General features: G+C 42.3%; 1 protein-coding gene across 12 annotated transcripts in view; it reads right to left on the minus strand.

Moving 5' to 3' along the window:
• Window positions 1-867: 867 nt before the first annotated feature.
• The window catches only part of HECW1 (HECT, C2 and WW domain containing E3 ubiquitin protein ligase 1), a 600,315-nt gene continuing 579,000 nt past the window's right edge, over window positions 868-22,182 (minus strand). For all 12 annotated transcript variants that reach the window (XM_074379771.1, XM_010341340.3, XM_074379772.1 and 9 more), the window contains 4 exons: window positions 15,290-15,436; window positions 13,485-13,599; window positions 11,591-11,789; window positions 868-4,579 (listed from right to left, as the gene is read on the minus strand). In XM_074379771.1, coding sequence (XP_074235872.1) covers window positions 4,468-4,579; window positions 11,591-11,789; window positions 13,485-13,599; window positions 15,290-15,436 — 573 coding nt within the window. In that variant the 3' untranslated portion in view covers window positions 868-4,467. The remainder of the gene's footprint in view (window positions 4,580-11,590; window positions 11,790-13,484; window positions 13,600-15,289; window positions 15,437-22,182) is intronic.

Raw genomic sequence — 22,182 nt, forward strand, 5'->3', positions numbered from 1 at the left:
GACACAACATGTTTGCCTAGTGGGAACCTTTGTCCTGAGGTGATACTGGGTGTTAGGCTGTAGCCTGAAGCTTTCGTAGAAGCATCTCCATAGCTAGGAATTCACATAAGCCAGTGCCCAACTGGTTTACATAAAGGGCACTAAAAAAACTGAAACCTGTGTGGTTTGTATAGGGTTCTTATAGGCATACACAAGGAACTTGTTACAAAAGCTCTCCTCTTTATTCATGGATTTGTGAGCACATACTATGCTTTTTTTGATAAATTTTTTTTTCTTGGGACTTTTTAAAAAATCACAGCAGCTGGTAGCCTTCTGTGTTGTTTTATTGCTTACATCCCGCGAGAGCATAAGGCAGGATACACATTGTTATGTGTTGTCCTAGACTTCCGTTTGCAATAAGGAGCATACACAATGCCATACCAAAGTGAGTTTATTGACATTCCTTGAAGATGGTGTGATGGAAGAGAAAGCGCGGCCTGAGTGTCACGTGACATTTCTCTTGTTGATGTAAGCAAAATCAGCCCAATAATGTGGACTTCTCCTGCTATGGACTAGAACAGACTTTTGAACAGAATTGTTATAGACATTTCCTTAGATAACTCGGAAGCTGCAGGAAGTAGGCTAAAGGAACAATATTTACTCTATACACTACCTCTAGGCACCTTTTTTTCTACTAGAACAAAGAGACTACATGTCACTAACAGGAAAATAACACTTTCTCTTTTGGACCTTATGATGGCTGGAACATCCATCCCAGATTTTTATGATATAGTATTGCACTAGTTTTAATAATGAACACTGAAGTACGTAATAATAATAATAATAATAATAATAATAAAGCACCACATTTGTTATGTAAAGTTCTAACTACTTTCATTTGAAAGTGTTTCATCTTGACTGGGAAAATAATTGTGGCAATTGAGAAATTTCTGAACCCAAATTTTGGACACATGGTTTGACACATGGACTGACAATTCGATGGATGTAATATTAAAACTATCCTGGAAAACTCAGCCATTGGCTTTCCACATAAATATGCTTACTGTTAAAGGACATATGGTCACGTATGAAAAGAAAATTTAGATCTTACATGTTTCAAGCCTGCTCCCCCAAATCATATGTCTCTTTTTCTTAATTTTTCACCACTCTCTCGGCATCTTCACAACCCCCACTAATTTATATACATAGGAAATTACAAAGAGTTTAGTAGATTTAGAATACTTCCGTCCCCATAGAGTCAATTTCCATGTTTAGGATTATCATCTTCATACTATAGAACATTTGTGATATCCATGAAATTATTATCATAACAGTTTATAGCATTTTAAAAGCATTTTTCAAAGTTGTAACATAAATATTCTCTTATTTATTGTTCTTGTTTGTCCCCTGATTAAAGGCATTACCCTCTTAGTAAAACCAAATCTAAAAGATCTTGTTTTAGGGAGATTGTGGCTTATAAATTTATAAGGGATTGATTTTGCAGTTTGCCTCCATGGAGAAAACTCATGCTTAAACAAAAAGTTATAGGTGGTAACAAATAGATCTGTCTTTTCACCAAACTATATAACTTAGGGTGGTTTACATCTCCACCTAAGTGAAATTTAGTTCCGTAGCTATTTCATTTAATGTACATATCAAATGAAAAATTATATATAATTTTAAAATCAGCCTTATAAATAAGGTAAACATGATCTTTCCATAGCTTGTTTCTGTGTTCCTCTTCTCTTTGTTTTTCTTCCTTAAGGATTCTATGCAAGGTTGCAAGAAAATATTGAAGCCCTGTGAAGCAAGCTTCATCTTCTTTCAGGTGATGTGACGTCAGCATTTCTTTATGAAATTCTGTACTTTTGTGAAATATTGTTCCTGTTATGCTTTATGGGATAGATCTACAGCTATGACATCAGTAGTGCTGGTGGATAAGGAAAAGTTAGTTGAAAAATCATGTATGTCAACATTACCTATCTATATATAATTTCTGAGATATTGCATTCCTTTTGTATATGGGTAGAATACATATTAATTAATCTAATTAATAGATTAATTAATTATTTATATAAATTGTAAAGCTCTCCAGGAGCTGATCCATCTAGTAAACAGCTTTCTCCCTTTCCAATGCCTGACAAATAATGTAAGTACTAGAAAGAGAGTTGAATGTTTGAAGTAATGAGTATTTACATATGTATAACGCGAAGTTCTAAAGATAAAAGATGCCCCTATATTAGAGATGCTGTTGCAAGAGTTAGAATAAGGATATGGTTCAATGATTTGCATAGTCCTCAGGTTCTGATTTCATAAATAATAGCTCCATTGGAATCCCTTATATTCCAGATGCTGAAATGTGTACTGAATTTTACGTATCACTCAAATTCTATATAACTTACACATTCTATCCCGTCTTGGTAAATATTCTTTTTAGAAAATAAAAGGCTAAATTTCTATAATGTATATTCCTTGATTGACCATGGACACATAGCTGCAAGGGGTGCTGGGCATTGTAGATAATTCCTACTAAAAATTTTATTTTTGTTTTGAGATGGAGTCCCACTCAGGCTGGAGTGCAGTGGCACAATCTTGGCTCACTGTAACCTTTGCCTCTGGGGTTCAAGTGATTCTCCTGCCTCAGCCTCCCAAGTAGCTGGGAGTACAGGTGGGTGCCATCACACCTAGCTAATTTTTGTATTTTTAGTAGAGATGGGGTTTCACCATGCTGGCCATGTTGGTCATGAGGTTTCACTATGTTGGCCATGTTGGTCTCGAACTCCTGACCTCAAGTGATCTCCCCACCTTGGCTTCTCAAAGTGCTGGGATTACAGGCATGAGCCACTATGCCCAGCCAGAATGCTTTAGAGTATAGAAACACAAATAACACACTGTCCAGACACAAACTGGTATAATCAGCCACCAGGCATGGCTTCATATGAAATTAACTTAGTCTTACATTTCTCCCCGTTTTAATATGGAAAACAATAATGGGACATTTAAATAGTGGGGTCTCTTGAGTGCTGCTTTTTCCCAGAGAAGAAAAACACTTTCATTTATGACATATTTCAGACAACTTGGATAACAACGTTAGAAAAACAGCAAATGACCATTATGGTTGGGTTTATTTCAAATGTAATTGAGAGGTTAGGCTGTCTTTGGAGCCTGCAACTGTTTTTCTGACAACAGGAAGTTTTCTGAGTTATGTTTTTACTGAACGCTAAATGAAACTGGATATTGATTTTGATACAAATCGATGTGCCTTTGGGGTGTTCTGTTTCTGTCCCGGGAGGATTGCTATGGGTGAGGGAAAAGTACTATGTTGCCCTTGATCCCTAACAAGCACCATCACTCTCTGCAGCTTCCTAGTGTGGTCCCGATGGACAATCGAATGTAAAGGAACTTGAACGCCATGATTAAGAAAGGAAAAGGGGGGAAAAACGTGAAAAAACCAATATCGAAGTTTAAAAAAAAGGGTTTGTCTGCCAAGCAAACAAAAGTCATGGTATCATCTACACATTTTTTTTTTTTCTTTGTGAAGGACTGTGGCTAAACAAAACAGAACAATATGGAATTCAGGGGTTGAAACCAAGGGAATGTGTCCTTCTTCCCCTTCTACTGCCACATTCTACACAATGGGGGTTGAAGCCTCATCCTTTATGCTACATCAATTAAGAAGATTTCTTTCCTGGACAGGTGCACACGTTTGTGCTTCTCGTGGTGTGAGTGTTCACTAGGGGCGCTGCCCCTCCTAAGCTTCTCAGGAGTTGAGCCCACAATCCCCGCAACCATTGGGACGCACTGCATCGATCGCATCAGTAGCAAGTGTTTTCTTGCTGCTGTTAATTGTTAAAGTGTCATATTTGCACCGTATGTCTGGGCTAGGTCTGGCTGATGGGACTGATGCCACATGTGAATCATGAGTTGAATGTATAAAAATTTCAGCTTTGCCACTGTTGTCCTTTGGATGGATATTATGCACAAGGAAAAGTAGAGAGTGGGGAAAACGGAGATGATCAGCTCCTAGTTCTGGAGTTGGTTGTTAGAAATTATAAAAAATGGTGGCTCTGCTCAGAAGACATGGGCATATAAGAGCCTGGAGTGCTGAATGCTCAAATTTTCCCTTAAATGATAGAAATGGAAGTAAACATTTATTACCATTTGGTCAAGTGTAGCTTAACTTGCATTCATATTTCATTGTTAGTAATGGAGGTATGTGGAGATATACACAGACCTTGAGACAGCTGTTTTTTAATATTGCATACAGGCTAGCAGTTCATTGAAAACAGAGGAGAGAAGCCTGAAGGTTAGATCTTAGAAGAAGGCAGTTCTTCATGCACAGCTTTTGTCAATCCTGATTTGGTTTGAAAATAAAAATCATGGAATACCAAAATCAAGGGAGAGTTGATTAAGGGAAAGGGAAAAGGGGATCATCCCAGGAAGGGTGATGTCACTGGCCAGGAAAATGTCAGGCGAGGTTCCATGTCCTCACTCAAGTCCAAAGGTGCTGGTTTCCTCTACTGCTGTTAACAGCTTTTCATACAACATGGAGTACGAGGGATACGGTGGAAGATCCAGTCGGTTGAAGCATGTGTGTGCCCTGAATGGGGAGAAGAGATCGGTGAGAGTGTTTGTTTCAATGATACAACTGGTTCTGGATCTGTGACTTAGTCTGAAGTTGTGATTCAAAAGGGAATCAAAAGTGAGCAGGACCATGATTTAGGACCGTCATAAAATACATTGCAAACTAAGAGCCATATTCCTCTAGAATGAATAGACCGGTGGAAAGAATGGAGTTACTAGAAATGGGTTGTTCGCATTTGTAAGCAAACCATACTACACTAGAATGACACTAGCAAACGGATTATAAACTCTATGGTACCAGCCTGATTTGCAATTGAGTTATAAACTCTGATGTGGTCAATGAAGGAGGCAGAAATATAATTAGTATTGAAGGATTACATCCCTAAGTCTTCTTGTCCAGCTCTGATTTCTGAGCCTCTGTGAACCACATGCATCTAGAGGAACCTGAGATGGCCTGGAATTCTGAGATCCAGTTCTCCATTCAAGTCAAGTGTGTTCTGGAGACAAGTCTCACTTCCCTACCCCAGCAGAACCCACGGAACCTAAAGCCAGAGTGCTGCATTTCCAAGAGAAGCTGCCCCTGTGAGCCAGTCCTCCTGGATGCCTGGAGTGTCCTGGCACCCAGGGTTCTGCTTTGCTTCATGTACTTCCTCCTGCATTGCCAGTGTCTGCATTGGACAAGGAATGGCTTCCTCGCCGGTGGCTAACACCTGGACCTGGAAGACTCATCCGGGTCTCCAGCAATGGGTACAAGAAGCCCAGTATGCATAGATTCTCTGCTGTGGAGCCTTGAATCACCTGACTGGCTGCTCCCTGCCAGAAGTTCTTTGTTTTTACAGAATCTTTGGCTGATGCCAAGTCCTGTACCATACATAGAAAGGAGAAAGGTGGATGGGTGCAGGTGAAAGTTCATTTCCTGCCTTTTCCTCCCTAAGAGTAGTGTGTTGAAATGGTGATTTGAGACACCAACCAGCACAGAAAAGGGCACTCTAAAATCAAACCAAACCAAATCAAACCAAATCACAAAACAAACATACAAAGAAACAAACAAAACTAAACTCTCTTCATTAGAGTTTTATTTGGGATATTAAACTCTTCTTTTCATTACAAGATCCCTAGGGGACTTGTGTATTATTTACACCTTTGTTTTAAAGTATATAAATCAGAGTATCAGATCACAGCCCAGGCTGATGCAGCACTCAGGTTATGGGAGGAGATTATTTTGGGGATGAGGAGGGTGGGAAGAGGAAAGAGGGAAGGTGGGGTTTCCTATCCAGCGAGAATCTAAGGAGGATGCTGGTGTTTTCGTCTGCCCAGCACCCATTCTTCCTCCTGGCTGTCCTTGGAACTATGGAACTATTCCTAACCCCTACCTCCCTCCTCCCTGTCCCCTTTCCCACTCAAGCTCCAAAGGCAGGCACGGGACAGTAGAGTGTCTGGTCTTAGGCCTTAAAGACATAACTGGGAAGAAACATACAAATAGAGATAGAGATTAAACAGGCCTACCTTCACTTTAAAAGAAAATAATTGAAATATTTTACCTAGCTGTAAATATGTGAGTGAAAGGGAACTCAGTAAATTGAGTAGGATGATTACAGTGATTCCTATCTAGGTTAAAAAGATTGTGACAAAACTAGAACATACATTGGGAGATGGCTAAACAGGCAAAGTGGGGCAGAAAAGTCCCAAGCGTGCTTTTGAAACTAGCTGAATTAGCCAGGGGCGAGATAGGAGCAGGCATCATCTTCGTAGTTTTCGTCCTCTGGTCATTTTAACTGGCAGTCATGAGCAGAAATATCACAGGAAAAAATATCATCTTTACAAATTAGTTGGAACCAAATTAATTCTGTAAAAGATCATTTCTGGGAATAAACAGAAAGCATTGGCGAATAGCACCTAGTCTGAACACCCATGGTTTCCTTACTGGTTGCTTTTATTGCATTTATTTAGAGCCTTGGTGAACTCCCTTAGTCTGTCATCTAGAATGAATGAACACAATCAAATTATGGTACAACTCAGCATTGCTAAGAGCTCACCACCCTCCAGGTGTGGTTCCGACAGCCCCGAGTGCCTGCTTACCTCATTCCCCGTGCATCAAACCAGGCACTGCCCAGTGGTGTGGGGCAGTGGATAGCAAGAAACCAGGGCTTGGAAGACCTCTATGCTGACCCCAGTCTAGCCACTTACCAGCTTTATGACCCTGGGAAAGTCAATTAATCTTCCTGAGCCTCGGTTTTCTCACTTGTAAAGTGGGGATAATAATAGATGCTACGTGCACTTCGGGAGGTTATGGGGAGGATCAATGCTAGAACACATGTAAATGCATTTTGTAACCTGTGAATCATCATTTAAACATAAGATTCTCTTGATAATGCAGCCGTCATTGTGATAATGATTTGGGGAACCATGTCGTACTTGTGGCAGCTGAAGCCTCTGGGGTTTTGCACGTGACCTACTGGCAGGTGACTCATTTTCTTCTTACACTTGGTGTGATGGATATTTTGGAGATCTGCATGGGTCTTTCAGCTGGGTCGAATTCCACGCCATTGGTGTCAAGCTAGAGTTCCAGCATTTTGAGATAATTTTGGATTGGGTTGTGCCAATCCCTGTATTGTTTATCCTTCTAACTGTGTCATCCACACAGTTGATCTCCCTGTCTCCTCTATTTTTCCAAGTTACAGATTGAAATATCAACCAATACAGGGCCAAAGAAAGTCTTGCTCCTCTCTACTAGAGACCACTTTAAGGTTGGCTAGAAACCCACAAAAGAGGCAGCAGTCACTACTCTTTGCTGCCGGCTGTTCAGCCGGTTAGGTAAGTTGTGTCTTCCCTTCATGCCAATCTTCTTCCTCCGCCTAACTACAGCCTTGCTCTCTTCCCCGCTAAATCTTGTCTTTTTCAAGTTTGTCAATAACCTCTTGATCCCTAAATCCAGATGCCCATACTCTCCTCCCACTTGCTCCAGCTCTTTAAAAGCGTCTGACAGCTCTTCCTCTGGAACATCTCCCTTCCTTGGCTTCTCTTTGGTTTCTCAATGGCTTCCATTTTCTCTGCTGAGCTCCCTGTTGGCACCCTCCGGCCTCCTTTGTAGGGTCCTCTTCTGGCCTTAGGTACTACAGAGAAGCATTTCTCCTTGGCACTATTCACTTTTTGAACTTGATAACTCTTTGTTGTGGGAGCTGTTTTGTGCACTGTGAGGTGTTCAGCAGCATCCTTGGCTTCTACTCAACAGGCACCAGTAGCACCCCTTCCCCTCAACCAAAAATTCTCCAGAAAATGCCAACTACCTCTTGTTGGGGAAAAGAGGCCAAGCCGCCTTCCCCAGCCCCACCTTGAGAACCACTGCTACAGAGTAAGGCAGGTACTAACTTGACCGGGCCTCTAATTTCACCACTGGCTTGGGGTGAGTTTACGTCTGCAGTAAAACATGTTCATATTAGAATTTCATTTGCAACTTTTAGGCCAGTTACTTGCTGATGACTCAGAGCTTTGATATCCCGGGTCCCTGCCCCAAATGCAAAGCCAAGATTCTCTCCACTTCTTCGTTCCGTGTCCACACCACCCAGGGCTGTTTTGACTCGGACCTCGCTTCTGCGCTTTTCTTTCCTTCCAGGCCTTTCCTCTGTTCTCCTCTGAGCTCTTGTTCAAAGTAAAGACACTTTGCCACCTCCTTAAGCTCTTTGCAGATGCTGCCTCCGGGTCCCGGTGTCCCCTCTCCAGTCCTCATGGGTAGAAACTGCTCATGGCCCCGCATGCTGTGACATGGACAGACATTCTCCGCATTCCCCACTGTCAATTCCACGTCATGACTTTGCAATCTTTGATCAGTTTCCACTCCTTTGAATCTCATGCCATTTAGAGAACTTATTTTAAAACCATAGGCTTTGGCTGGCATTTCATTTTAATGAAATAGGATAGAGCAGAAAATAGATTTTATTGCAGATAATAAGGGTAAAGTGCTGTTTTGAGGAACTTGTGTTTCAGATATACACACATATGTGCAGATGAGTACATGTGCATGTCCTGAGTTGTGATACAAAAGGCATTTCTTTTCGTGGGCTATGGTTTAAGAAACTTGAAAATCAGTGATCTAGGTAGACCTTTGGTTTCTTCTGACACTTCGAGCTTCTAGCTTATTACAATTATTGATACTCTGGCACTTTGCTTAAGTCTCCCTCTCCCTTTCCATTTCGAGTCCTCCTACCAGACTGTGTGGCAACCAAGTCCACATGGCCAACAGGTTGAACACGCCAGCCCCCAGTTCCTTGACCTCAACTCCAGTGACAGTCCCGCCTCTCATTTCCTTTAGCTACAGTGTTATATGAAGTTTCCTGACAGGCACTATGAAATTATATCCTGGAAACGCCTACCCTCAAAGTCCTTTCTCCTGGCCCTCACACACCTTTTAGCAGGCAGGGATCTGCACAGATACAAAGGTTCTATGTAGCCTGGGCTATGATCGGGTTTTGCCATGGCGGTGTCTGGCGCTCTCATCTGGGAAGCCAGTTGCCTTTCCTTTCTGCAGAGGGCAGACCTGAAGAAGGAGCTGTGGGCCGCCTCTCCTGGGGTGCTGGCCAGGGACACTGTGATTCACAGTGTCTGGGAAGCCCATGCCACCTTGGGTCGGCTTTGCTTCTTGCCTGCTCAGGGCTTCCTGCCACCTGCCAAGGCCGAGCCAGGTCTTCCTGAACTACAGTTTCTGGAAGTGAGAGGGTTTTTCCTTCTACCCACAGGCAGATGACATTTTTTTTTTTTTTGAAGGTTCTTGGATCTTCAGACACCATCCAAGGGAAACTGGATGGGGGTCACTATTTACAGCATTATTTTCAGTGTCCTCTTAGAGGCATTTGCTTCTTGGGTCCTCCTGTCCCGAGAAGAGATCCCTGTTTCCCCAAGAAACTATCTCTTGGGCTTGTGGTACAGCAGCGCTCTTAGAGGTGCCTTGGTCCAGATATGAAGGACCCATTCATAAGTCCAATGTCCGGCTTAGACGCTCTCTGTGCGGGTTAATAATATTAATGTATATTTCAAAGCTTCCAAAGCAAACACAGAAATTATGTTCAATCGGTGACCCCAGATGACAGAAGCAATGACTCACATTTCCTAAAGAATAGAGACTCGTCAGCACGAGCCTTTCTTTCTTTTTTCCTTTTAATTTGAGGCAAGCTTTCACTCTGTTGCCCAGGGTAGAGTGCGGTGGTGTAATCACAGCCCACTGCAGCCTCAGCCTCCTGGGCTCAAGTGATCCTCCTGCCTCAGCCTCCCAAGTAGCTGGGACTAAGGTGCATGCCACCATGCCTGGCTAATTTTTAAATTTTTTTTGTAGAGATGAGGTCTCGTCACATTGCCCAGGTTGGTCTTGAACTCCTGGGCTCAAGCAATCCGCCTGCCTTAGCCTCCCACAGTGCTAGGATTACAGACGTGAGCCACTGTGCCCAGCCAGCAGGGTCTTTTGTTTGTGGCTCATCAAACTCTTTCTCAACGGCATCCCCTGTGATGTTGCTGGGGGCATCTTATCCTCCACACCGGCCGGCTGCACCTTCTGGAACACGTGCTGCCATTTCCCGCTCCCAGCCCTTGTTCATGCTGTTGCTTCAGCCTGGAAGGCTCCTTCTCCCTCTTCCTTGTCTCCCGATGCTCCCCTAAATTGCCAGTTTCTTTGTAGCATCTTCTCTGGGCAACTTGATTGGGAGTCTCTGTTTCACACTCTCACAGCACGGGGCTCTTATCTGCTGGGCTCCTCTGATTCTACCTTGTGCTGTAATTAGTTACTATCGGGCTGTGTTCTCCCTAGATTGCAGGCTCCCACAGGCAAGTGTGTTCTTGTAGCTCAGCCCCTCCTCAAGCCGCATGCTGCAGGGGTAGGCTATCATTAGTCAGAACTCAAGCTGCATTTCTCTAAAATAAAAGCAAGATGTTTCCAAATAACTATATTCTTGAAATCTATCATTCAACTTAACAAATGGAAATTCTGCCTTTTTAGTCTTCTTTTCTTGACAGACTTGATAATGTTTAGCTACTGGTAGAGCCATGCAAATAAGAAAGATCCTTGGAGCTGAGGGTCTGCTGAACTGAGTGGGTGAAGTCAGGGCTGAAGCCTACGCCAGGGTGTTCAGCTGCGGTTAACCAGCTGGGCATGCCCATGAATGCTTATCGACACCAGGATAATTATCCTCGGGGAAAATCTGGAAAAGCTAGGTGAAAGCTACAGTCCAGTAAATCCTTCTGCAATAAGGATTCAGCAGAGGTATTTGGGTGGCCATGTAGAAACAGAGCTGAGTTAAATGCAAAGCTTCTTTATAATTAGAATGTATCCTATTAGTAAAAGATAATAGGGGTCAATCTTTTCCTCTGTCTGTGGCAGCAGCGTTTCTTCAGTGCTTCCTGATCAGAAATGCACTACCCAAAGTGCTCAGAAAGGACTCAGGAGGTGCTGGGATCCAAACTCACAGCGCGGGGAATTTCTTCTGTAAAACTGCCTGGAGCCCCAGCGTCTCCTTTTCAACATTTATCCCACAATTAATGTGCTTTTTAAATAGAAGTCACCACAGAGACCCAGAGACACATGTGGTCTCATCCCCACGTTTTAAAACTTGGTAGGAAAAATCCAACACATCATGAATATATAATGATCCTATGAAGTATCAAGTGATGCGCTGTTAGAAATACAGATATGATGCTCAAGGGGTTACTTCCAGGTTCCAGCATCTTTATATTAATGTCCTTGCCTCTGCCCTCTCCTGTGTTAGACATTCATCTATAAATTAAGTTGGGCTCTGAGAGCATCCCATGACTGACACACAGACCAAGATACTACAGCTCAAATACCGTCATCAAAACCTCTCTAAGAATAATATATATAGTCTCAGAGCCACCTAACCTTCACCTTTCCCTAAGAACTCCAATGACAATACTTTGGGTGACAGGAAAGAATTCCATCCCAAAGGATGGTCACTCAAAATCAAATAGCAAAGTATACTTTGCCCTCTTCAGCAGGTTTCCCCGAAGGCTGGCAGGAGCTCTGTACCTGGGGAGAGAGGTAATTTTCCCCCATTTCTCTATGCAGAAGCGCCGAAGCCCATTGCTCCCCCGGAGGGCTGCGAAGCCTTCGTAGGGCACGCTGGATGTTCCCGTGACAAACTGCAGTAATCTCAGCCTCTGCTCATTATTGAAGCGCTCCACCGCGGCCCAGAACCAGCGGATCACAAGATGCCCATCATGGTAACCTGCACGAGATGAAGGGAGGGAAGAAGAGAGAATGCAGAGAAAGGAGGAAGGGGTGAGGGGGAGAGAGATCAAACACACATCAGGTATGACAGGAACAGAACCGCTGCTTTTGATCTGATTTATCTCGTAATTGCCTTTAGAGCAGTCTAAAATAATTTGTGTAACTAGGTCAAGTTTTAGAACAAGAGCAGATTTAGAAAATAGTCATTTTATAAAAGGACTTTATGTTCTGTGGGACATTCTGAGAGATGTCTGCTTTCTATTTAAACAACTGGGACTCCATTTGAAATGTCCCTGCCTCATGTAGGCATAGATAAGAAGGGCCTGGTAGAGACCAAAGGCCCTATGAATACAATATTACATCACATTTTTTTTTTTGTTCTGCTGTCTTAGCTCTTGGTCACCACATACCAGGGGAGAGTCATGGAATAAGTACTGGGTCCCTCTCACAGTAAGCTGGGGAGACCATGCTTGGATGAATCAATTAAATGATTTGCCACTGACTGCAAATGCAAGAGGGCTTCAGAGAGGGAAGAAATCTATGTGTGCCAAGGCAGAAGCAAGAAAAGCTTCAGAAAGAAAAGTGAAGCTACGTGCAGCATGAGAAGGGTTTGTGCAAGTGGAGGGAAGAAGGAGGACATTCCTGGCAGGAAAAATGAAGGCTAACAAGACTGAGGAGGAAATACGCAGGCAACAGTAAGCCACTAGGGTAGAGGGGTTTCTGGTGAAGGCAGGAAGGAATACTTCTGGGGGTGTTATGGGGCCTTAACAGCCAGGCAGAGATTTGTTGTTGAGAAAGAATCTTGCCCTGTCAGCCAGGCTGGAGTGCAGTGGTGTGATCCTGGCTCACTGCAACCTCCGCCTCCTGGGTTCAAGGGATCCTTCCATGTCAGCCTCCTGAGTAGCTGGGACTACAGACATGTGCCATCAGGACTTGCTAATTTTTGTATTTTTTTTTTTTTTAGAGGAAAGGGTTTCACCAGGCTGGTCTCGAACTCGTGAGTTCAAGCAATCTGCCTGCCTCGGCCTTCCAAAGTGCTGGGATTAAAAGCATGAGCCACCATGCCCTGCCAGGCAGACAGCGATTTTCATACTATACCAGAAGGGCCTAGGGGTTTATACCAGAGGCTTTGCAGGGCTGAAAGTTCAGGTTGGGATTTAGAGAAAGGCATGTACAAGCTCCTGCTTTGTACTAAAGTACGGTCAAGCTTTTTGTAGTCTTCAAAAAGGGATGAATTATATATACGTGCAATGGAACATTATTCAGCCATAAAAAGGAATAAAATACTGAAACATGCTACATACAAAATGGGTGGACCTCAAAACAGTAGGCTAAGTTATTGAAGCCAGACACAAAGACCACACTTTGTATGATTCCATTTCTATGACATATCCAGAATAGGCAAATCCATTGAAACAGAAGGCAGATTGATGGTTGCCAGGGGTTCGGGGAAAGGGGCGAGGGAGTGAGAGCAAGTGCTTGATGGGTACAGGGTTTCCTTTTGGGGCATGCAAAATATTCTGGAAGTAGCTAGAGGCAATGGTTACACAACACTGTGACTGTACTAAACGCCACTGAGTTGTTCGCTTTAGTCACTCTACATTACATCAATTTCACCTCAACAAGTCAATTGTTTGGAAAGTGCTGAGTTCTGTTTGCGATCATCACATCATCACAGCTCCTGCCCACTCACCTCCCCGGTACTCCGTGTTATTCCGCCAGTCATTCAGGTCAATTTCTGCGGTGCCAGCAATCACCAGCTCCAGCTCCCTGGCATCAAACACGGACACCAGCCTTGAGTCTACAACCTGAAATGAAGGTTAGGCTTTAGCATCCAGGTCCAAACACACAGAAAGGATATCTTCATGATCATATTTACGTGAGTTAAACTGGGAAACTGACCATCACTGGCAATACTTTTTTTTTTTCAGTTTGCAATCATTTTTAACTTGAAAATTATTGCTATGATCTGAATGTTTATATATCTCTTTCCTTCCTCAAATTCATATGTTGAAATCTTCATCCCTGAGGCCATTGTATTAGGAGGTGGGGCCTTTGGGGGACGATTAGATTATGAGGGCTTCATGCTTTTATTAAAGAGTTCCAAGAGAGACCTCTCGTCCTTTCCGTCACATGAGGACATAGGAAGAAGGTGCCATCTATGAACCAGAAGGTGGCCCCTTGCCAGACACCAAGTCTGCTGGTGTCTTGATCTTGGACTTCCCAGCCTCCAAAACTGTGAGAAATAAATGTCTGTTGCTGTAAGCCACCCATCCCATAGTATTTTGTTATAGCAGCTCAAACGATGATCATTGACTTAAACATTTTAGAACACAAGCCTTCCTGAGTGGGGAACAGAAGAGAGAATCCCATGCTCCACCCCTAATGCTTCCTCTCAGAATGATTTTGTAAACAAATCTGACTCGACTTTTTGAAGTCACATTGAAGTTTTCAAATAACATTGCATTTTAAAAGCAAAAAGTCCACATCACTCTGAAGGACTTAATAGTAATTATTAGTATTATCATTTCACTTAAAATGTAATCTTTCACATGGAATTATGACTTATATCCTAAATTGGGCGTTTGTAGTACAATGACTGTATTTTCCATCCCTTCTCAAACCATGACCCTAAGATTAAGAGCCTTATGCTCGCCGGACTGAGCTAGCTGGGTGCAAATCTGTCTTTTCCTTCCCTTCTTCTCTAACTTCCTTCCTCCCTCCTTAGGGATCTGGGAAGACGTGTTCTGTTAGGGTACTGCATTCTGGCTTTGCCTCTTGTGCCAAATGGACCAGGTACAACTGAGTGATGGTTCCTGTGATGGTACCTCCTTCAATCAAACCAGCAGAGGACAAGATCATGGCCAGTGCACTTCTCCATTCTGGCAGGGAAGGAGAGCCTTCCACGATCCAAGACTTGAGAAAATGTTTATAGCCTCTGGTTTTTAAACTGGAGAAGTTCAAGGACGTCATAGGATGCCTAGCGGCCCTCCCCTGTCTTCTTCATTTACCACTCAGCGTAGAGTATGTGGCTCAACATGATGCTATAACAAAATTAAAACCTAGTGCCAGTGGACAATATGTCCCAATGCCTTCATTTCACTTATTTTTGTTTAGTTGAATAAAAGGAAACATCACCTGCAGAGATTGTGACAAGAGATGCTAGATGTTTTCACGTCTAGCACATCAGGGTCACATACCAGTTGCCTGAAAGCATTTTTCACCCATAAGAGTTGCCACTGACTGCAAATGCAAGAGGCCTTCAGAGAGGGAAGAAATCTATGTGTGCCAAGGCAGAAGCAAGAAAAGCTTCAGAAAGAAAGTGAAGCTATGTGCAGCTCCTAGTAAGGAGCACTCGCTGAGCCCACTGCCTAGCTTGGTTCTTCCTCTCTGTTCTCACCACCTGAGCTGCTGCTCCCCCAGGGAGCCTGGAGGAGTGAGGTCCCGTGAAGCAGCACCCTGGCCAAAGCTTGCCTTCCCCAGGCCACTGAGCCTCACCTCGTAGAAGCCGCGCACCAGCGCCTCGGTCTGCTGCACCACGCCGCGCTCCACCCGCCACTTCACCATGCGCTCGATGTATTCCTTCTTGTTCTTCTCTGTCACCTGTGTGTTGGCTCCTCCAGACTTCAACTCCCTTTCCGTGACCTTGTAGAAAAACAGAAAGATTGCAATGCTTTTCAGTTCAGCTTATCTCTCTGGGATGCACATTGATTTTAGGGGGATGACTATTGGCATAAAAGTCCTCCACAGGGCATTATTCAGCATTATTACCCCCGAAGTCTTTTTTCCTTGCTAAAGGTCACTAAAAAGGGTCTGACTGTTCTAAGCAGATTGGAGCACCGTGGTGCTATCATAGCTCACTGCAGCCCTGAATTCCTGGGGGCAAGTGATCCTCCTCCCTCAGCCTCCTGGGTAGCCGGGACCACAGATGGGTGCCACTCTGCCTAGTTAATTTTTTTTCTTTCTTCTTCTTTTATTTTTATTTTTGTAGAATGTGGTGTATGTTGCCCAGGCTAGTCTTCAACTCCTGGCCTCAAGTGATCCTCCCAACTCCAGAGTGTTGGGATTACAGGCATAAGCCACTGCACCTGGCCTCTAAGCAGATTGTTAAGCACCTTGGAAGGGCTATAGTTTTTGTTTTAGACAGAGAAAACAAGTTTCCTATACTCAAGAGGCATAATGGAAATAAAAGGAAAATGTCTTTGATTGTCCCTAATATTGAAGTGAATGTGTCAACACTACAATTACATAGTTGATGCCCCCAAATCTCAATTATAGCAAATTCTTAACAGCCGTCAGTTTCCATTCCCACAGTTGACCAGCAGACAATCGTCTTCTGGCGGAGAGTCGGGCATAATATTACCCAGCCAGGGCAGCCTGACCCTGGGAAGGGAGGCAGGAGCATGTGGGCCACAGTAAACGACGCTGCCACTTGTGTGATGATGCATGTTTCTTAGGACATGCTTGAGCCATCGGGGAAGGCTATGATCCATCTTTTAACAGGCAAGAAGGTAGATAACACACTAGACATTTTTAAAAAAATCAAAATGTGTTAGTGTTTGAAGGGGATAATCTTCAGTCATGTTGAATTCACTTAAGCATTCACTGCAATATGCTCAATGCTGCAAGACAAATGAGGCATCACTGGACTCAGTTACTGGTTTAAAGAAAAAAAGACATATGTGTTTGGCACGTGTGGACACAGGTACCTAAACAAAACAGTCCATAAGTAGTCTGACGGTTACTTTTTCTTCTATCACTAAGGTGACCAGTGCAAATTACAAAATACTGGCTAACAATACAAGACTTGTTACCACCAAGCACCCATATTCTTTGGAATGTCTGATTTTTAGCTGCCCAGTTAAAGACTTTATTTTTCAACCTCCCTCACAGCTAGATGTAGCATGTAACTAAATTCTGTCCAATGGGATGTAAGCAAAAGTGTTTTATGGCACCGTCAGGGGGCCTTCTTGAAGGGACGGGCTGTGTGTTCCTTTGTCTTGCTGCTTTGAACAGTTATGATGGTTGGGATGCTATACTCAACTGGGCTAAGAGTGCAGGAGGCCTATCCTAGCGATAGCAGTGGGGAGACCTGGAAGGAGCTTGATCCCTGAGGATTCTATCAAATAGAGCTTATTTGTTTGTGTTTTTGTTGTTTTTGTTTTGAGACAGGGTCTCACTCTGTCACACCGGCTGGAGTGCAGTGGTGCAATCTCAGCTCACTGCAACCTCTCCCTCCCAGGCTCAAGCAATTCTCCCACATCAGCCTCCCAAATAACTGGGACTACAGGTGCATGCCACCACACCTGACTAATTTTTGTATTTTTAGTAGAGACAGGGTTTTGCCATGCTGGCCAGGCTGGTCTCAAACACCTGGCCTCAAGCGAACCACCCGCCTTGGCCTCCCAAAGTGCTAGGATTACAAATATGGACCACCATAGTAGCCTAAACAGGACTTTTATGTGAGAAAAAAAAAAGCTTCTATTAATTTCAACAGGGTCATTGTTGGCATCTTTACTTACTAGTAGCTGAATCTAAACCGAAAACCTATGGTGTCTTTCACCTGCGTCTCTCTGCTCTCCACCATCTAACAACTTGACAAAAGAAGGTCTGGAAATCAATCTTCCAAAACCACTTATTGTTTTTGGTGACCTCCTTTTGAAGAGAAATAGGATAAACTTTAAACAGATATACAGGTGACCCTTGAGCAACATGGGTTTGAACTGCATGAGTCCACTTGTATGTGGATTTTTTTCAGTAAATATATTGGAAAATTTTTTTGAGATTTGCAACAATTTGAAAAAACTCACAGATGACCTGCATACCTAGAAATATTTTTTTAAATTAAGAAAAAGTTAGGAATGTCATGAGTCCATAAAATATATGTAGATATTAGTCTATTTTATCATTTACTAACATAACATATTTCCAATCTATTATTAAAAAGTAAAATTTATGAAAACTTACACACACAAACACTTAGAAACTGTACATGGTGCCATTAGCAGTAGAGAGAAATGCAAACAAACATAAAAATGCAGTATTAAATCATAACTGCATAAAATTAACTGTAGTAATACTGTATTATTGTAATAATTCTGCAGCCACCTCCTGTTGCTATTGCAATGAGCTCAAGTGTTGCTGACAAACAGCCTCTCTCCAGTAAATTGTGTATCACAGTAAAAAGTGATCTCTCTTGTTTACTGCTTATTTTCCACCGTGTTTAAGTGCAATACCATACACTTTGAATAATGTCATGGGACCCACACAAAGGGCCACTACTGATGCTGGAAATGCTCCCAGGAAGCAGAGAAAAGTCATGATATTACAAGGGAAAACTGAATTGCTTGATAGGAACCATAAGTTGAGGTCTGCAGATGTGGTTACCTACTTTTTCAAAATAAATGAATCCAGGGCCGGGCGTGGTGGCTCACGCCTGTAATCCCAGCACTTTGGGAGTCCGAGGCAGGTGGATCACGAGGTCAAGAGATCGAGACCATCCTGGTCAACATGGTGAAACCCTGTCTCTACTAAAAAAAAATACAAAAAATTAGCTGGGCATGGTGGCGCGTGCCTGTAATCCCAGCTACTCAGGAGGCTGAGGCAGGAGAATTGCCTGAACCCAGGAGGCGGAGGTTGCGGTGAGCCGAGATCGTGCCATTGCACTCTAGCCTGGGTAACAAGAGCGAAACTCCGTCTCAAAAAAAAAAAAAAAAAAAGAAAAAAAAAGAAAAAAAAAAAAAAAAGAAAGAAAATAATTGAATCCAGCATAGGAACCGTTGTAAAAAAAGAAAAGGAAATTCATGAAGCTATCACTGCAGCTATGCCAGCAGGTGTGAAAAGCTGGACTTTTTGTGAAATATCTTTTTATTTCATATTGAAAACACAGCTTTTATGTGAGTGCAGGATTGCTAGAACAATGGCATACCTACAGACTCTAACATGATTCTAGAAAAAGCAAAGTCATTACAATGTTAACTAAAAGCAAAAGAAAGATGAAGGATCTAAAGTTGGAAAATTTAAAGCCAGCAAAGGATGGTTTGATAATTTTAGAAACAGGTTTGGCTGAAAAATATTAAGATAACAAGAGAAGCAGCTTGTGCTGACCAAGAGGCACCAAATGAGTTCCCAGACACTGTTAAGAAAATCACTGAGGAGAAAGGATAACTCCCTGTACAGGTTTTTAATGCAGATGAAAGTGCCCTGTTCTGGATAAAAAAGCACCACAGAGGTCCTTTATCAGTAAGGAAGAGAAGTGAGCACCAGGATTTAAGGCAGGAAGTGACAGGCTAACTCTGCTGTTTTGTGCCAACACATTTGGGTTTATGATCAGGATTGCCCTTATCCTAAAGCTTTAACCTCCGAGCCTTGAAGAGAAAAGAAAACACCAGCTACCAACAGGAAGGCCTGGATAATGAGAATCTCTTCTCTGGTTCCATCAGTGCTTTGTTCCTGAAGTTAGGAAGCACCTTGCCAGTAAGGGACTGCCTTTTCAAGTTTTTTTTTTTTTTTTAATATTGGACAATGCCCTTGGCCACCCAGAACCCCCTGAGTTCAACACCGAGGAATCAAAGTGGTCTACTTGGCCCCCAAAATGTCCCTAATTCAGCCTTCAGATCGGGAGTCAGGACCTTTAAGGCTCATTACACATGGTACTCTATGGAAAGGATGACTTCAATAGAGAGGACAATATAAAATCCTAGAAAAGTTATGTCACTGAAGATGCCATCATTGTTATACAAAAAGCCATGAAAGTCATCAAGCCCCAAATGATAAATTTCTGCTGGAGAAAACCGTGCCCAAATTTTGTGCATAACGTTCTCTTTTCTCTAGCTTTCCTTATTGTAAGAATACAGTTTATAATACTTATAACCTATAAAATATTTGTTAATTGATCATTGTTGTTATTAATAAGACTTCTAGTCAACAGTAGGCTATTAGTAGCTAAGTTTTTGGAGAATCAAAAGTTATGCATGATTTTTCAACTGTGCAGGAGTCAGCACCCTAACCCTTGCATTTTGAAGGGTCAGCTGTACATTATTCAAGATCTACAACACAACCTTATTTTTATCACTGGGAACATTTAGGCTTTTTTCTAAGTTGTTCAGTTCCTACACTTTACACTAGAGGATTGTTCTTTTGTATATTCAACCTTATTTTTTCCTCTAATTTTATGCATTCAGTTATTTGTAGTTGACTTCATTTTCTTAAATAGATAGTATATGACCATGGAATAACATTCAAATGGTGTAGAAGGCCATAAAATGAAAAGTAAGTTTTTCTCCCACCTAATCTCCCAGCTGCGCATTCTCCCTTTCTGGAGACAGTCATCTCTACTTCCCTTCCAGGGAGATTCTATGCATATGCTGAGTAATGTATATATATTATATTTAAAAATTTTTAGAGATGGGGTCTTGCTATGTTGCCCAGGCTGGTCTCCAACTCCTGGCCTCAAGCGATCCTCCTATCTCTGCCTCCCAAAGTGCTGGAATTACAGGCATGAACCACTGTGCCTGGCTGATATAAACTCTTTTTTTCCCCCCCTGTAAACAGTAGTGTGTTTTACACACCATTATTCACCATCTTTTTTTCTCTTAAAAATATATCTTAGAAATTTTTCATGCCAATTTAGACCTGTGTTTTTCTTTATTGTTGTTAGTGTACCCTGTTTATTGCTTATGATTATATGTGAATTGAGGGGCCGGGATGTCCTCGTGCTTTTTAACAACCACACATGATTTCACTACTCCAGACTGTCACAGATATTTTGCAACTATCAACAAGGCTGTAATGAAGATCCTAACATATTAATAATTTTAATTAGGTGTTAATGTATTGGTAGGACAAACTCCTCGACATGCCTGCTGAGTCAAAGGCATGTGATTTAAAATATGGAAAGATATCACCAAGGTGCCTTTCACAGAGAGTGAATCAAACTTCCTCCTACAATGGATAGGAGGGTCTGTTTCTCTATACCATTCCAAAATACTGCTAAATTTTCTAATTCTTGACATTCTAATAAGGGAAAATGGTATCTCACTATAGCTTTAATTTATTTTTTAAAATTGTGAATGAGATTATCTCCTTGTATTTCCCTTTCTGGGAGCTAACTATATTCTTTGTGAATTTTCTGTCAGCTTGGTGACTGATCATTTCATATTGATCTGTGGGATCTCTTCTGATATTGAAAGAAATAGTCTTTATGTTACGTGTTAAATGTCATGTCACTTTCAGTTTGTTAATAGTATAGTTTGCCATGTAGAGATTTAAAAATAATATTTGACTATATCAGATGACTTTTATGATTCTGAGAGTTTGTACCACATCTGTATCAGCATTCTTTTTTTTTTTATTTTTTGAGACAGAGTCTTGCTCTGTCACCCAGGCTAGAGGGCAGTGGTACGATCTTGGCTCACTGCAACCTCTGCCTCCTGGGTTCAAGCGATTCTCCTGCCTCAGCCTCCTGAGTAGCTGGGATTACAGGCGCCCACAACTGCACCTGGCTAATTTTTGTATTTTTAGTAGAGATGAGGTTTCACCGTCTTGGACAGGCTAGTCTCGAACTCCTGAACTCATGATCCACTTGCCTAAGCCTCCCAAAGTGCTGGGATTACAGGCATAAGCCATCGTGTCAACCTCTGTATCAGCATTCATTAGTGCAAGATTAAAAATAAAAATTCTTTCCTTTTCTTTTTCCTTTCTCTTTCTTTCTCTCTTCTCTTCTCTTCTCTTCTCTTTTCTCTCTCTCTCTCTCTCTCTCTCTCTCTCTCTCTCTCTCTCTCTCTTTTTCTCCTTTCCCTTTCTTTCTTTCTTCAGGTTTCTGATACAGCTGGAATTTATTTAGTGTAATGAGTGAGGTTAGGGATCTAACTTAAAACTTTCACAGATGGCTACCCATTTGTCTTAATACAATGCGTTAATTAATTGTGTATATTTTACATACAAATTTACCCTCTACAATAGGGCATATGTAAAAGATGGGCTAAAAGTAGTCATGCGCAGAGAATGGTGTATTTTGCCTGTTCAATGAGTACATGGCACGAAAGTTAAATTCAAGCATATTCTTGAATATATATAAATGTGCTCTTTAGTGTTTTAGGAAGAAATTTTTCTCAACTATGTAAGAAAACATTCTTCACAGGCATGTTTTTACAGAGGAAACCAACAGAACACTGATATTTTCTAAGACCTACCTGAGATTCTTGACTGGGGTACGGGTGCTCGGTGGCCTGCAGCATTCATTCACGCTCACACAGCAACCCAGCGCACTGTCCCCATTCAAGCGAAGTGCCCTTAAAGCATTCTGACTTGACTATCACAACCCTCTGACAAATTACTGTATGTCACAGGCTTTGGGGATCTCTAGAAAATGGGTTCCCCAAACCTTGATT

This window comes from Saimiri boliviensis, chromosome 10 (assembly GCF_048565385.1).
Source record: "Saimiri boliviensis isolate mSaiBol1 chromosome 10, mSaiBol1.pri, whole genome shotgun sequence".
Classification (NCBI taxonomy): Eukaryota; Metazoa; Chordata; class Mammalia; order Primates; family Cebidae; genus Saimiri; species Saimiri boliviensis.